General features: G+C 53.3%; 1 protein-coding gene across 2 annotated transcripts in view; it reads left to right on the top strand.

Annotated features, from left to right (window-relative positions):
• Nucleotides 1-17,227, top strand: part of LOC137323954 (ATP-dependent 6-phosphofructokinase, liver type-like) — a 95,079-nt gene that overhangs the window by 3,669 nt on the left and 74,183 nt on the right. For both annotated transcript variants that reach the window (XM_067988102.1, XM_067988103.1), the window contains exons 2-3: nt 6,970-7,043; nt 8,717-8,794. In XM_067988102.1, coding sequence (XP_067844203.1) covers nt 6,970-7,043; nt 8,717-8,794 — 152 coding nt within the window. The remainder of the gene's footprint in view (nt 1-6,969; nt 7,044-8,716; nt 8,795-17,227) is intronic.

The raw sequence follows: 17,227 nt of genomic DNA, 5'->3' as shown, positions 1-17,227 counted from the left end.
TCCAAAACGCTGCTGCTCAGATGCTGATTCGCACCAACTCCCGTTCACACATCACCCCGTGCTCACTGACCTACGTTGGCTCCCGGTCTGACAACACCTCGATTTTAAAATTCTCATCCTTGTAATAAGAGTATTGTACAAGAAGCAGAATGGCACAATATTAAAGTGTACTTGTGATTTTTCCTGTACTTCCAATTCCTGTCCTATATATTGGTACAATATGATACTAAATGAGCCTAATCTCCAATTAGATGACACTAAGTTTGGATTTTTAAAAGATCCAGGAGGAAGATTTTAGACTCTAGTCCATAACATTCTCTCTCCAAATTTTCCATGCCAAACTCCTATTCAATCTTGTTACTGCTTACTTGTAGGGCTTATGCTAAGAAACACTCAGCAGCAGGTTGCCATGACAACCACCAAACTTGCAATTCTCATCCTTGTTTTCAAATCCCTCCATGGCCTCGCCCCTCCCTAACTCTGTAGCCTCCTCCAGCCCTACAAACCTCCGAGATCTCTGCATTCCTCCAATTCTGGCCTCTTGTGCAGCCCGATTTCCTTCACTTCACCATTGGCGGCCTTGCCTTCAACTGTCTAGGCCCTAAGCTCTGGAATTCCCTCCCTAAACCTCTCCACCACTCTCCTCCCTTTAAGATGTTCCTTAAAACCTACCTCTCTGACCAAGCTTTTGGTCACCTGCCCTAATATCTCCTTATGTGGCTCATTGTCAAATTTTGTCTGATAACGCTTCTGTGAAGTGCCTTGGAATGTTTTTATTATGTTAAAGGTGCTGTATAAATGCAAGTTGATGTTGCAGCAATCATTGTCTAAAGTCAAATGTGAAGATTGGCCACTTGTACCAGAGGGCTGCTACTAACTGCAGCAACTCGCCAAGGCTTCTTTGACAGCTCCTCCCAAACCCGCGACCTCTACCACCTAGAAGGACAAGGGCAGCAGGTACATGGGAACAACACCACCTGCACGTTCCCCTCCAAGTCACACACCATCCCGACTTGGAAATATATCGCCATTCCTTCATCGTCACTGGGTCAAAATCCTAGAACTCCCTTCCTAACAGCACTGTGGGAGAACCGTCACCACATGGACTGCTGCGGTTCAAGAAGGCGGCTCACCACCACCTTCTCAAGGGCAATTAGGGATGGGCAATAAATGCCGGCCTCGCCAGCGACGCCCACATCCCACGAACGAATAAAAAAAAATTGTACCCCAATGAGAGTCGGCAGCTTCAGGAGTCAAAAGGGGAGATTGTAGTAGAAAACATCGGTGCAATTAGGAACCTGAGAAGTGAAGGGGAGTCATGGGTATGATTCTTCACCCGCTTGTAAGTGTCACTGCTTACCAAGGATATCAAACACATTAACAGATGGTGACAGCATGTTATAAATTGGAAAGCCAGGTGGTGAAGGATAGAATACTAGAGCCTGGTCTTCAGTTGCATCCAAGCCTTTATCCACAGAGCTCCACATTACACACCACACCTTCAATCAGCTCTCATATAAATGGATTTGAGAGTCCCCAATTGATATGCAGCACCTGAATACAATTAACACTAATTGATTTAAATCACATGGATACAATTAACACAGCACACTGTCCCCACGTCTGTCCATCTTTTCGATTGGTTCAGCTTTGGCACACGGTCTGAGCTTTCTGATTAGTTGCCTTTGTTCAGTGTTGCTACTGTTTCTGATTGGCTCAATGTTTCTGAAACAACCAATTATTTAGCAGTTAGCAAAAACGTCGCTTTCTGGTTGGTTCAGAAGCAGTCGACACATTGAACCAATCAAATGCATTAGTCAGTCTCCTTCCAATTGCTGATTCCTGAACTACATCCCAGCTTAAGCCACCCTGTACCTCTTCCCTTGGTTTCCTCCTCCCAGAGCTAAGCCGTATTCATGGGCCTCACTCTATTCTGCCCCCCCACCCACACACTTTTTGGTGGACCTTCCTGGCATCATGTTCTAAGACAACCCTGGCTAAATTGCCTGTGCATGTGATCTTTGGGATATTTTCTTCATTTTAATATATTTGCATTTCATTCGAAATGTGTTTAGCTTTATTTTACTTGGCTCTTCATTGGCTTACTTTGAAGTTTTGTGAAAGATACACACAAAAAGAAACCAAGAAGGCAGGTGTGAGAAGCATATAGAGTAATGGAGGAGAGAGTCAAACAGAGTAGAGGAAACACTAAGAGAAAGTATGTGGGCGGAGACAGCAAGCAAGATAAATGCTTCACAGCCAATGAAGTACTTTTGAAGTGTAGTCACTGTTGTAATGTAGGAAACGTGGCAGCCAATTTGCGCACAGCAAGGTCCCACAAACAGCAATGTGATAAAGATCAGATAATCTGTTTTAGTAATGTTGGTTGAGGGATAAATATTGGCCAGGACACCAGGGAGAACTCCTCTGCTCTTCGAAATAGTGCCATGGGTTCTTTTACTGAGAGGGCAGGTGGGGCCTTGGTTTAACGTCTCATCCAAAAGACAGCACCTCCTATCTGAATACGGTGGCGAATCCGCTGAAACAAGTCCCTGTCTGCCCCCTGTGCTACTCTCAGCGCTAATAGCAGGGATTATAGCCCGTTTACTGTAAGCGGGAACTTTCACGAGAATGGGAGGTCCCGCCTGCGATATATCGAGGCCACAATTTGAGCGGTTGGCACTGGACATGGCACAGAGAGGAGACGGGGGATTGGACTTGGGGTGTGGGGGGGGGGGAATGACTGTGCTGATTTTTGTCAGAAATGCGAATAAAGCACTGATGGTCGACACATGGTGTAATCAGATGGTCTGAGAAAGCAGGGCAAAGACCAAGGGAAGTCTAGATTAAACTGCATTTATTTCAATGCAAGAAGTCTGATGGGCAAGGCAGATGAACTCAGGGCATGGATGGGCACATGGGACTGGGATGTTATAGCTATTACTGAAACATGGCTAAGGGAGGGGCAGGACTGGCAGCTCAATGTTCCAGGGTACAGATGCTATAGGAAAGATAGAGCAGGAGGTAAGAGAGGAGGGGGAGTTGCGTTCTTGATTAGGGAGAACATCACGGCAGTAGTGAGAGAGGATATATCCGAGGGTTCGCCCACTGAGTCTATATGGTGGATAGAACTGAAAAATAAGAAGGGAGAGATCATGTTGATAGGATTGTACTACAGACCTCCAAATAGTCAACGGGAAATTGAGGAGCAAATATGTAAGGAGATTACAGACAGCTGCAAGAAAAATAGGGTGGTAATAGTAGGGGACTTTAACTTTCCCAACATTGACTGGGACAGCCATAGCATTAGGGGCTTGGATGAAGAGAAATTTGTTGAGTGTATTCAGGAGGAATTTCTCATTCAGTATGTGGATGGCCCGACTAGAGAGGGGGCAAAACTTGACCTCCTCTTGGGAAATAAGGAAGGGCAGGTGACAGAAGTGTTAGTGAGGGATCACTTTGGGACCAGTGATCATAATTCCATTAGTTTTAGGATAGCTATGGAGAATGATAGGTCTGGCCCAGAAGTTAAAATTCTAAATTGGGGAAAGGCCAATTTTGATGGTATTGGACAGGAACTTTCAGAAGTTGATTGGGAGAGTCTGTTGGCAGGCAAAGGGACGTCTGGTAAGTGGGAGGCCTTCAAAAGTGTGTTAACCAGGGTTCAGGGTAAGCACATTCCTTATAAAGTGAAGGGCAAGGCTGGTAGAAGTAGGGAACCTTGGATGACTCGGGAGATTGAGGCCCTAGTCAGAAAGAAGAAGGAGGCATATGACATGCATAGGCAGCTGGGATCAAGTGGATCCCTTGAAGAGTATAGAGATTGCCGGAGTAGAGTTAAGAGAGAAATCAGGAGGGCAAAAAGGGGACATGAGATTGCTTTGGCAGATAAGGCAAAGGTGAATCCAAAGAGCTTCTACAAATACATAAAGGGCAAAAGAGTAACTAGGGAGAGAGTAGGGCCACTTAAGGATCAACAAGGTCATCTATGTGCGGAACCACTAGAGATGGGTGAGATCCTAAATGACTATTTCGCATCGGTATTTACGGTTGAGAAAGGCATGGATGTTAGGGAACTTGGGGAAATAAATAGTGATGTCTTGAGGAGCGTACATATTACAGAGAAGGAGGTGCTGGAAGTCTTAACGCGCATCAAGGTAGATAAATCTCCGGGACCTGATGAAATGTATCCCAGGACATTATGGGAGGTTAGGGAGGAAATTGCGGGTCCCCTAGCAGAGATATTTGAATCATCCACCGCTACAGGTGAGGTGCCTGAAGATTGGAGGGTAGCAAATGTTGTGCCTTTGTTTAAGAAGGGCGGCAGGGAAAAGCCTGGGAACGACAGACCGGTGAGCCTGACATCTGTAGTGGGTAAGTTGTTAGAGGGTATTCTGAGAGACAGGATCTACGGGCATTTGGAGAGGCAGGGACTAATTAGGAACAGTCAGCATGGTTTTGTGAGAGGAAAATCATGTCTCACGAATTTGATTGAGTTTTTTGAAGGGGTAACCAAGAAGATAGATGAGGGCTGTGCAGTAGACGTGGTCTACATGGACTTTAGCAAAGCCTTTGACAAAGTACCGCATGGTAGGTTGTTACATAAGGTTAAATCTCACGGGATCCAAGGTGAGGTAGCCAATTGGATACAAAATTGGCTTGACGGCAGAAGACAGAGGGTGGTTGTAGAGGGTTGTTTTTCAAACTGGAGGCCTGTGACCAGCGGTGTGCCTCAGGGATCGGTGCTGGGTCTGCTGTTATTTGTTATTTATATTAATGATTTGGATGAGAATTTAGGAGGCATGGTTAGTAAGTTTGCAGATGACACCAAGATTGGTGGCATTGTGGACAGTGAAGAAGGTTATCTAGGATTGCAACGGGATCTTGATAAATTGGGCCAGTGGGCCGATGAATGGCAGATGGAGTTTAATTTAGATAAATGTGAGGTGATGCATTTTGGTAGATCAAATCGGGCCAGGACCTACTCCGTTAATGGTAGGGCATTGGGGAGAGTTATAGAACAAAGAGATCTAGGAGTACAGGTTCATAGCTCCTTGAAAGTGGAGTCACAGGTGGATAGGGTGGTGAAGAAGGCATTCAGCATGCTTGGTTTCATTGGTCAGAACATTGAATACAGGAGTTGGGATGTCTTGTTGAAGTTGTACAAGACATTAGTAAGGCCACACTTGGAATACTGTGTACAGTTCTGGTCACCCTATTATAGAAAGGATATTATTAAACTAGAAAGAGTGCAGAAAAGATTTACTAGGATGCTACCGGGACTTGATGGTTTGACTTATAGGGAGAGGTTGGATAGGCTGAGACTTTTTTCCCTGGAGAGTAGGAGGTTTCGGGGTGATCTTATAGAAGTCTATAAAATAATGAGGGGCATAGATAAGGTAGATAGTCAAAATCTTTTCCCAAAGGTAGGGGAGTCTATAACGAGGGGGCATAGATTTAAGGTGAGAGGGGAGAGATACAAAAGGGTCCAGAGGGGCAATTTTTTCACTCAAAGGGTGGTGAGTGTCTGGAACGAGCTGCCAGAGGCAGTAGTAGAGGCGGGTACAATTTTGTCTTTTAAAAAGCATTTGGACAGTTACATGGGTAAGATGGGTATAGAGGGATATGGGCCAAGTGCAGGCAATTGGGACTAGTTTAGTGGTATAAACTGGGCGACATGGACATGTTGGGCCGAAGGGCCTGTTTTCATGTTGTAAACTTCTATGATTCTATAATTCTATAATCACTGGGATTTCGTCAGAGCGGGGGATGTCAAATTTTTGTACCATGTCCTATTGACCTTTGAACCCAAATGTCAGACACACTATAATTAGTTCAGTTGCTGTTCTCTTCGTCTCTACAGATCATGACCGGATGTTTGCACATTATTGATCTCCCTGTGTTTTCTTTAACCCTGCGTAATCTAGGCTGGCCCTCCGTTTTGGAGTACTGTGATGTCGTAGGTGCTGTCCTTTTGGATACGATGGTAAACTGAGGCCTTGTTTATTGGTGGTGGTTGAGGTGGATATTATAGATCCCATGACACTATTCAAAGACAAGCAGGGAGTTGCCCCACTGTCCTGACCCAACTTTCCTCCCTCAGCCAACAGCACCAAAATAGATCAACTAATCATTCATTTTGTGCCTGTTTGTGGGATCTTGCTATGCAACAGTCATTTTACCTGAAAGTAATTCTTTGTGAATTGGAACAATTCTAAGAAGTGTGTTAAGGCACTGTACAAATGCAAGTCTTTCTTTCCCTCCTTGCTGCAGTATGGTTTTATAGATGACAACAGTACAATCATAGATTTGACCTTCCCAGCGTGGATTCTGTCTGGAGAGAGCATTTTGAGCTGTATAACATTGGGTGAAGTACTAATAGGTTCAGGTCTGTCACTGGTGTGGATGCCATTTGAGACCATGAACTAAGAGCATCACATAGGAAGCACATCGTACATTAAAATATATTACTTAAATGAGCTTTTCCTATATCTTATTGGTACCAATACAAGTCTGGTAACAACACTGAACATAATTGTTAACTCATAGAATCATACAGAACAAAAGGAGGCCATTTGGTCCATCGTGCCTGTGCCGGCTCTTTGAAAGAGCTATCCAATCAGTCCCACTCCCCTGCTCCTTCCCCATAGCCCTGCAACTTTTTTCCTTTTCAAGTATTTATCCGATTCCCTTTTGAAAGTTACTATTGAATCTGCTTCCACCACCCTTTCAGGGAATGCATTCCAGATCATAACAACTCGCTGCGTTTAAAAAAGAAATTCTCCTCCTCTCCCCTCTGGTTCTTTTGCCAATTATCTTAAATCTGTGACCTCTGGTTACTGACCTTCCTGCCAATTGGAAACAGTTTCTCCTTATTTACTCTATCAAAACCCTTCATAATTTTGAACTCCTATAAATCTTGCCTTAACCTTCTGTGCTCTAACTAATTGTACTTCTTGTAATCAACAGGTATGAATGCTGCGGTGCGAGCAGTGGTACGGATGGGGATCTATGTGGGAGCTGATGTTTATTTTGTTTATGAGGTCAGTGTCCTTTTTGTCCTAGTTATCTAATACCAAGGATCTAATGACCACTAGGAAGGACTAGGTGCTATTATTAACTCATTCTATCTGTGTTTGTTTGCAATGAATACAGGCGGCCTGGCCTTGGCCTCTTTATCTCCCTGGTCTGTCAGGGCATTTTATCTATATAAGCTAAAAGGGCAGTTTAAACCCGAGAGGAAAGGCACTTCAGGAACCGTCTAAACAAAACTGTCTGTACACAGTAAACAGTTCAGTTGTAGTAGATCTTCTGCTCCTGCTCAGATTTTTTTACTGAATGTTTTACTGTCCATTTTCTTCCGTTCCATTCCCTCCTGCCGTCTTCCCTTTCGAGGGGGTGGTTTTGAGGGTGCCAGTCGCCCTCCAGCATCTTGACCAAATGGCCACTCTTCATAGATGAGCCTAGAAAGCGAGCGCTAACAGACTATTCATCAGTGGAGGGCATACCAACCAAGCCTGATCCTGTCCTTACGCAAAGTCACGCCTGCACTTCTGGCAAGGCAGCCCAGACAACGATCAGTGACAGGATCTCACGTTTAACTGTATAACAGTGACTACATTTTTAAAAAAAGTGATGGGCTTTAAGATGTCCTGAGGGCTTGTAAGGTGCTATATAAATACAAGTTTTTCCTTTTCTTCCTTCCTTGCCCCTAATTTCCTAGTTTTTTAACTCTCATTCCCTGGTGCTTGAACTTTCATGATAGTGAACAATTGACCAGGATCAATATTCTTAATCCCTTCCTAATTTTGAAAACTTCAATTAGGTCTCCTTGATGCCTTCTTTGGTTTTGTTGGCGTTTTTGCCTTTGTTCCCTCTCAAGGACAGTTTTACCCTTCCTAATGATTAGGTCACTGGAGGTGCACACACCACTCCACATGGGTCTGACCAGTGCCTAATACAGCAACAATACAAGCTCTTTGGATTTGTACTCTATCCCTCTGCTAATGCAACCAATTACCTCAGTTGCGTTTGTTTTTAGCTGCAGCTAAGCATTGGACTGATGATTTCAAACAGTTACCCATTATAACTCCCAGATCTCTCCTCCTGTGAGAGTATGTAATAATCCGACACATTCTCCCACTTTTGATTCCTTACTCCCATAACTAATTATCTAGGGCCGGATCTTGCTAGAAAAATAACGGTGTGTTAACAACACACGCCGTGATTAATGCGCAAATTGGCCAGCAAGTTCAGAGGATTAAGAGGTACAGGTTACAATCCCCACAATGTGGGTAGAAATCCCACAACCCTACGAAATAAAAACATGGCAGTTCATTTGTTCAGTCGCCATGAAGCAGTGGCCTGGTTCATGGGTTGGATGCAAGAACTGCCACTTTCCGCTCACTGGGAGCGACAACAACAACTTGCATTTCTATAGCACCTATAATGTTGTAAAACGTCCCAAGGTGCTTCACAGGAGCTTAATCTTAGACAAAATTTGACACCGAGCCACATAAGGAAATATTAGGACAGGTCAAAGAGGTAGGTTTTAAGGAGCTTCTTGAAGGAGGAGAGAGAGGTAGAGAGGCGGAGAGGTTTAGGGAGGGAATTCCAGAGCTTAGGGCCTATACTGCTGAAGGCACGGTCGCCAATGGTGGGATGAAGGAAATCGGGGACGTGCAATGTTATAACGGGTGTGTCTTTCCTTTTGCAGGGTTACGAAGGGCTGGTTGGCGGTGCGGAATACTTGAAGTTGGCAGACTGGGATAGCGTTTCGAATATCATCCAACTGGTAAGTTGTCGGCTTCTCTGTTCTATTTCTAAATCAGGGCTTTCTTAGGCAAAGCCTGAAGAGAGATAGAAGTGTATTATAGTCTCTGTGTGAGAGCGTTTTTTAATTGGTTTGTGTATCCAGTGATCACTTTAACATCTGCAATTGGAAGTGTGTTTAAAATAAAGCAGAGAGCTGCCCAGTATCTGCAACACTGGGCCCATGACGGAGAAACCCAGATTCAAAATCAAGGGACATTTTCCCCCTAGGGGCAAGTGTACCAGCCTTGGCTACAATCAAATGTCCGAGGACTCTTACCTTCAGTGGTGAAGCATGGATTCCAGGCCTGTACACGTATCACGTTCGGGTCTGTCGTTAGGAGGTATGAACACTGACCTCCCTTCGAGTTGTGACCCCCCACCCCGGCTCTCCGGAAAGTGATTTATCTCTACCTGGCAACTCTTTCTCTCCCCAACCACGTGGTTGAGACCAGGAACTCACCGTGTTAGACAACTGAATGGGCAATTCCTGTGTTCTCACCGTGGTACACTGCATTAGATGCTTGCAATGGCAGCCTGCATCAAAGAAGGAAAATGAGAAAAAAATTGGCATGCATCAACTTGCTCCAGGCCATGCCTCCATATATCCCGCCCGTCTATGGGCAACGTGTGGATAGAACAATCTAAACACCCTTCTCCAGGAAAATAATCCTTTTACCACCATAATCTGTCATTGGGTGGCACAACCTATGATGGACACAGTGACCATCGGGTGGCACAAACTGTGATGGACACAGTGGCCCAACCCACCTGCATGCCCTGCTCCAGCTGGATCTGGAGTACTCACAATTAATGCGGTCTATCTGGTTAACAATTGGTGAATCTCGCCCAACTGAATTGTAAAGGGAATCGGAGAAACGGCTGATCAAGGGTTGAGCCTAAGCCTCTGGTCAGGAGGTGGATGCTCAGTTTTTCGAGCGACTGGGTCTCCCTTTGACTGCACTCATTCATTTGTGTGTTTTTTGGATATCTCTTCCTCTTTCTATACATCTTGCGATCTATCTTTGCCTCAGGTTGCCTTCAAAATGAGATTGAGTCACTCTCCCTTGTAGTGAGGGAGTCCCATCTGCGGTAAGGTTGTTCTGTTTCTGGCATTTGTTGACTTGTGCCATTGCAGGGTTGGTTGGTGATGGGGTGGGTAGGGGTGATGCCGCCTGTATGTAATGTCGAATGTGGCTGCAACCCACAACTCCAGCCTCGCGCTCTGGGAGAAGAGCTGGGAGGTTGACGTTGAGTTTTTGATCGCATGCTTCCATTGACCAGGTGCAAATGGCTCTTTTTTTTAAAAAAAATTTGGAAACTCTATTTATTGTTAGAATGACATCTGATATATTTTATTGAACAAAAATATTTACATATAAGAACATAAACCAATTGGATCCATTTCTATTGGTATGGAGAAATTGGTGACCTCCATTTTCAGTAAAGAGTCATTGCTGCACACTGTAATCCAATGGTCAGCCAGAGGAATCCATTGTGTGAGGTGAGGGATCGGTTGTAGACCGATTGCTTTTGTTGCATCGCATTTGAAATTATTTCTGGTTGAACGGCTGAAAGCTCTATCTGCGGGCATCTTGAGGATCTGGTTGACTATGTGTTTGAGATGGAGTGTGGATTGAGGCCCCCATCACTGGATCCGATGATGAGCAGTAATCAGATGGCCCACCTCTCCGTGAGAATGCTGGTTCGCGCTGGGAGATCTGAAAAGGCTTCAAGTTGGTGTTGGCATCCATTTAAAGGGGCCGCATGGACATCACCTCATCTGTTGCCCAATTCAAACCAGTCAGTAAGGTGCCTGACAACAGTGTGGAGGAGCACACCTGCATAATACTGGATTTCAAGGATGATTAGTAAAATATGCCGCTATCTGTCAAAAATGGCCTGCATGCTAACGAAAGAGCTGGCTTCCAAACTCGCCTTTGTTCAGGAGATATAAAATATTGTGATGATGTGAACATTTGTGAAACTGAAGAGTAAGCTTTGAGCCCTTTGCTAAATACTGGAATAGTAAAGAGAGCAGAGAGCGGCGGAGAAAGAGGGAAGGGGGCGGGGGGAGGGGGAGGGGGCGGGGGGAGAGAGGGGAGGGGGCAGGGGGAGAGAGAGAGAGTGGGGAGGGGGAAGGGGGAAAGAGAGAGAGGGGAGGGGGAAGGGGGAAAGAGAGAGGGGAGGGGGAAGGGGGAAAGAGAGAGAGAGGAGGGGGCATGGGGAGAGAGAGGAGGGGGGCATGGGGAGAGAGAGAGGGGGCAGGGGGAGAGAGAGAGGGGGGGAGGGGGCATGGGGAGAGAGAGAGAGAGAGGGGCAGGGAGAGAGAGAGAGAGGGAGGAGGGGGAGAGAGAGAGAGAGGAGGGGGCAGGGGATAGAGAGAGGAGTGGGCAGGGAGAGGGGGCAGGCAGAGAGAGCGGAGGGGGCAGGCAGAGCGAGAGAGAGAGAGAGGGGGCAGGCAGAGAGAGAGAGGGGGGAGGGGGCACGAGGAGAGAGAGGGGGCAGGGGGAGAGAGAGAGGGGAGGGGGCAGGGGGAGAGAGAGAGAGGGGAGGGGGCAGGGGGAGAGAGAGAGGGAGGGAGGGGGCAGGGAGAGAGAGAGAGGGAGGGAGGGGGCAGGGGGAGAGAGAGAGAGGGAGGGGGCAGGGGGAGAGAGAGAGAGGGAGGGGGCAGGGGGAGAGAGAGAGAGGGAGGGGGCAGGGGGAGAGAGAGAGAGGGAGGGGGCAGGGGGAGAGAGAGAGAGAGAGAGAGAGAGGGCAGGCAGAGAGAGAGAGGGGGGAGGGGGCACGAGGAGAGAGAGAGGGGGCAGGGGGAGAGAGAGAGAGAGGGGAGGGGGCAGGGGGAGAGAGAGAGAGAGGGGAGGGGGCAGGGGGAGAGAGAGAGGGGAGGGGGCAGGGGGAGAGAGAGAGGGGAGGGGGCAGGGGGAGAGAGAGAGGGGAGGGGGCAGGGAGAGAGAGAGAGGGGAGGGGGCAGGGAGAGAGAGAGAGAGAGAGAGAGGGGGGCAGGGAGAGAGAGAGAGAGAGAGAGAGGGAGGGAGGGGGCAGGGAGAGAGAGAGAGGGAGGGAGGGGGCAGGGAGAGAGAGAGAGGGAGGGAGGGGGCAGGGAGAGAGAGAGAGGGAGGGAGGGGGCAGGGGGAGAGAGAGAGAGAGAGAGAGAGAGAGGGAGGGGGCAGGGGGAGAGAGAGAGGGAGGGGGCAGGGGGAGAGAGAGAGAGGGGAGGGGGCAGGGGGAGAGAGAGAGGGGGGAGGGGGCAGGGGGAGAGAGAGAGAGAGGGGAGGGGGCAGGGGGAGAGAGAGAGAGGGGAGGGGGGAGGGGGCAGGGGGAGAGAGGGGGAGAGAGAGAGAGGGGAGGGGGCAGGGGGAGAGAGAGAGAGGGGAGGGGGCAGGGGGAGAGAGAGAGAGAGAGAGGGGAGGGGGCAGGGGGAGAGAGAGAGGGGAGGGGGCAGGGGGAGAGAGAGAGGGGAGGGGGCATGGGGAGAGAGAGAGAGGGGGCAGGGGGAGAGAGAGGGAGGAGGGGGAGAGAGAGGAGGGGGCAGGGGATAGAGAGAGGAGTGGGCAGGGAGAGGGGGCAGGCAGAGAGAGCGGAGGGGGCAGGCAGAGCGAGAGAGAGAGAGAGGGGGCAGGCAGAGAGAGAGAGGGGGGAGGGGGCACGAGGAGAGAGAGAGAGGGGAGGGGGCAGGGGGAGAGAGAGAGGGGAGGGGGCAGGGGGAGAGAGAGAGGGGAGGGGGCAGGGGGAGAGAGAGAGGGGAGGGGGCAGGGAGAGAGAGAGAGGGGAGGGGGCAGGGAGAGAGAGAGAGAGAGAGAGGGAGGGAGGGGGCAGGGAGGGAGGGAGAGAGAGAGAGAGAGAGAGGGAGGGGGCAGGGGGAGAGAGAGAGAGGGAGGGGGGCAGGGGGAGAGAGAGAGAGGGAGGGGGCAGGGGGAGAGAGAGAGAGGGAGGGGCAGGGGGAGAGAGAGAGGGAGGGGCAGGGGGAGAGAGAGAGAGGGAGGGGGCAGGGGGAGAGAGCGAGAGGGGAGGGGGCAGGGGGAGAGAGCGAGAGGGGAGGGGGCAGGGGGAGAGAGCGAGAGGGGAGGGGGCAGGGGGGAGAGAGAGAGGGGAGGGGGGCAGGCAGAGAGAGAGAGAGGGGAGGGGGCAGGCAGAGAGAGAGAGGGAGAGGGGAGGGGGCAGGGCTAGAGGGAGAGGGGAGGGGGCAGGGCCGAGAGAGAGCGAGAGAGGAGGGGGCAGGCGGAGAGAGAGAGAGAGAGAGAGAGAGGGAGGGGAGGGGGCAGGCAGAGAGAGGGATGAGAGTGAGAGAGAGAGAGAGAGGGGAGGGGGCAGGCAGAGAGAGAGAGAGGGGAGGGGGCAGGCAGAGAGAGAGAGGGAGAGGGGGAGGGGGCAGGGCTAGAGGGAGAGGGGAGGGGGCAGGGCGAGAGAGAGCGAGAGAGGAGGGGGCAGGCGGAGAGAGAGAGAGAGAGAGAGAGAGGGAGGGGAGGGGGCAGGCAGAGAGAGGGAGAGAGAGAGAGAGGGAGGGGAGGGGGCAGGCAGAGAGAGGGAGAGAGAGAGAGAGAGAGGGAGGGGAGGGGGCAGGCAGAGAGAGAGAGAGAGAGAGAGGGGAGGGGGCCGGCAGAGAGAGAGAGGGAGGGGAGGGGGCAGGCAGAGAGAGAGAGAGAGAGAGAGAGGGGAGGGGGCCGGCAGAGAGAGAGAGAGAGGGGAGTGGGCAGGCAGAGAGAGAGAGAGAGAGAGAGAGGGAGGAGGGGGAGGGGGCAGGCAGAGAGAGAGGGGAGGGGGCAGGCAGGCAGGCAGAGAGAGAGGGGAGGGGGCAGGCAGGCAGGCAGAGAGAGAGAGGGGGGAGGGGGCAGGCGGCAGGCAGAGAGAGAGAGAGAGAGGGGAGGGGGCAGGGGGAGAGAGAGAGAGAGAGAGAGGGGAGGGGGCAGGGGGAGTGAGAGAGAGGGGAGGGGGCAGGGGGAGAGAGAGAGAGGGGAGGGGGCAGGGGGAGAGAGAGAGAGAGAGAGAGTGGGGAGGGGGAAGGGGGAAAGAGAGAGTGGGGAGGGGGAAGGGGGAAAGAGAGAGAGGGGAGGGGGAAGGGGGAAAGAGAGAGGGGAGGGGGAAGGGGGAAAGAGAGAGAGAGGAGGGGGCATGGGGAGAGAGAGAGAGGGGGCAGGGGGAGAGAGAGAGGGGGGGAGGGGGCATGGGGAGAGAGAGAGAGAGTGGGGCAGGGGGAGAGAGAGAGAGAGAGGGAGGAGGGGGAGAGGGAGAGAGGAGGGGGCAGGGGATAGAGAGAGGAATGGGCAGGGAGAGGGGGCAGGGAGAGGGGGCAGGCAGAGAGAGCGGAGGGGGCAGGCAGAGCGAGAGAGAGAGAGAGGGGGCAGGCAGAGAGAGAGAGGGGGAGGGGGCACGAGGAGAGAGCGAGAGGGGGAGGGGGCAGGGGGGAGAGAGAGAGAGGGGAGGGGGCAGGGGGAGAGAGAGAGAGGGGAGGGGGCAGGGGGAGAGAGAGAGAGAGAGGGGAGGGGGCAGGGGGAGAGAGAGAGAGAGAGAGAGGGGGAGGGGGCAGGGGGAGAGAGAGAGAGGGGAGGGGGCATGGGGAGAGAGAGAGGGGGCAGGGGGAGAGAGAGGGAGGAGGGGGAGAGAGAGGAGGGGGCAGGGGATAGAGAGAGGAGTGGGCAGGGAGAGGGGGCAGGCAGAGAGAGCGGAGGGGGCAGGCAGAGCGAGAGAGAGAGAGGGGGCAGGCAGAGAGAGGGAGGGGGCACGAGGAGAGAGAGGGGGCAGGGGGAGAGAGAGAGAGAGAGAGAGGGGAGGGGGCAGGGGGAGAGAGAGAGGGGAGGGGGGCAGGCGGCAGGCTGTGAGAGAGAGAGGGGAGGGGCAGGGGGAGAGAGAGAGAGACGGGAGGGGGCAGGGGGAGAGAGAGAGGAGGGGGGGCAGGGGGAGAGAGAGATTGATCGATAGATGGAGAGAGGAGTGGGCAGGGGGAGGGGGCAGGCAGAGAAAGGGGAGGGGGGCAGGCAGAGAGAGGGGAGGGGGCAGGCAGAGAGAGGGGAGGGGGCAGGCAGAGAGAGGGGAGGGGGCAGGCAGAGAGAGGGGAGGGGGCAGGCAGAGAGAGGGGAGGGGGCAGGCAGAGAGAGGGGAGGGGGCAGGCAGAGAGAGGGGAGGGGGCAGGCAGAGAGAGGGGAGGGGGCAGGCAGAGAGAGGGGAGGGGGCAGGCAGAGAGAGGGGAGGGGGCAGGCAGAGAGAGGGGAGGGGGCAGGCAGAGAGAGGGGAGGGGGCAGGCAGAGAGAGGGGAGGGGGCAGGCAGAGAGAGGGGAGGGGGCAGGCAGAGAGAGGGGAGGGGGCAGGCAGAGAGAGGGGAGGGGGCAGGCAGAGAGAGGGGAGGGGGCAGGCAGAGAGAGAGAGAGAGAGAAAGGGGAGGGGGCAGGGGGAGAGAGAGAGGGAGAGGAGAGAGAGAGAAGGGGGCGGGGGGAGGAGTGAGAGAGAGAGAGAGAGAGGGGAGGGGGCAGGCAGAGAGAGAGAGAGAGAGAGGGGGAGGGGGCAGGCAGAGAGAGAGAGAGAGAGAGGGGAGGGGGCAGGCAGAGAGAGAGAGAGAGGGGCAGGGGGAGAGGGAGAGAGAGAGGAGGAGGGGGCAGGGGGAGAGAGAAAGAGGAGGGGGCAGGGGGAGAGAGAGAGAGGAGGGGGCAGGGGGAGAGAGAGAGAGAGAGAGAGAGAGAGAGAGGAGGGGGCAGGGGGAGAGAGAGAGAGAGGAGGGGGGCAGGGGGAGAGAGAGAGAGAAGGGGGCAGGGGGAGAGAGAGAGAGAGGAGGGGGGAGAGAGAGAGAGGAGGGGGGAGAGAGAGAGAGAGGAGGGGGGAGAGAGAGAGAGAGGAGGGGGGAGAGAGAGAGAGAGGAGGGGGGAGAGAGAGAGAGAGGAGGGGGAGAGAGAGAGAGAGGAGGGGGAGAGAGAGAGGAGGGGGGGAGAGAGAGAGAGAGGAGGGGGGAGAGAGAGAGAGAGGAGGGGGGAGAGAGAGAGAGAGGAGGGGGGAGAGAGAGAGAGAGAGAGGAGGGGGGAGAGAGAGAGAGAGAGAGGAGGGGGGAGAGAGAGAGAGAGAGAGAGGAGGAGGGAGAGAGAGAGAGAGAGAGGAGGAGGGAGAGAGAGAGAGAGAGGAGGAGGGAGAGAGAGAGAGAGAGGAGGAGGGAGAGAGAGAGAGAGAGAGAGAGGAGGAGGGGAGAGAGAGAGAGAGAGGAGGAGGGAGAGAGAGAGAGAGGAGGGGGCAGGGGGGAGAGAGAGAGAGGGAGGGGGCAGGGGGAGAGAGAGAGAGAGGAGGGGGCAGGGGGAGAGAGAGAGAGAGGAGGGGGCAGGGGGGGAGAGAGAGAGAGGAGGGGGCAGGGGGAGAGAGAGAGAGAGAGAGGAGGGGGCAGGGGGAGAGAGAGAGGAGGGGGCAGGGGGAGAGAGAGAGGAGGGGGCAGGGGGAGAGAGAGAGAGGAGGGGGCAGGGGGAGAGAGAGAGAGAGAGAAAGGGGAGGGGGCAGGGGGAGAGAGAGAGAGAGGGGAGGGGCAGGCAGAGAGAGAGAGGGAGAGAGAGAGAGAGAAGGGGCGGGGGAGGAGTGAGAGAGAGAGAGAGAGGGGAGGGGGCAGGCAGGCAGAGAGGGAGAGAGAGGGGCAGGGGGAGAGGGAGAGAGAGGGGGGGAGAGGGAGAGAGAGAGAGGGGAGGGGGGGCAGGGGGAGAGAGAGGGGGAGGGGGGGCAGGGGGGGGAGAGAGAGAGAGGAGGGGGCAGGGGGAGAGAGAGAGAGGAGGGGGCAGGGGAGAGAGAGAGAGAGGAGGGGGCAGGGGGAGAGAGAGAGAGAGGAGGGGGCAGGGGGAGAGAGAGAGAGAGGAGGGGGCAGGGGGAGAGAGAGAGAGAGGAGGGGGCAGGGGGAGAGAGAGAGAGAGGAGGGGGCAGGGGGAGAGAGAGAGAGAGGAGGGGGGCAGGGGAGAGAGAGAGAGAGAGGGGGCAGGGGGAGAGAGAGAGAGGAGGGGGGAGAGAGAGAGAGGAGGGGGGAGAGAGAGAGAGGAGGGGGGAGAGAGAGAGAGAGGAGGGGGGAGAGAGAGAGAGAGGAGGGGGAGAGAGAGAGAGAGGAGGGGGGAGGAGAGAGAGAGAGGAGGGGGGAGAGAGAGAGAGAGGAGGGGGGAGAGAGAGAGAGGAGGGGGGAGAGAGAGAGAGGAGGGGGGAGAGAGAGAGAGAGGAGGGGGGAGAGAGAGAGAGAGGAGGGGGGAGAGAGAGAGAGAGGAGGGGGGGAGAGAGAGAGAGAGGAGGGGGGGAGAGAGAGAGAGAGGAGGGGGGAGAGAGAGAGAGAGGAGGGGGGAGAGAGAGAGAGAGGAGGGGGGAGAGAGAGAGAGAGAGGAGGGGGGAGAGAGAGAGAGAGAGGAGGGGGGGAAGAGAGAGAGAGAGGAGGGGGGGAGAGAGAGAGAGAGAGAGGAGGGGGGAGAGAGAGAGA

Source organism: Heptranchias perlo, chromosome 7, assembly GCF_035084215.1.
Source record: "Heptranchias perlo isolate sHepPer1 chromosome 7, sHepPer1.hap1, whole genome shotgun sequence".
Taxonomy (NCBI): Eukaryota; Metazoa; Chordata; class Chondrichthyes; order Hexanchiformes; family Hexanchidae; genus Heptranchias; species Heptranchias perlo.
This window is presented reverse-complemented; position numbering and strand designations above follow the sequence as displayed.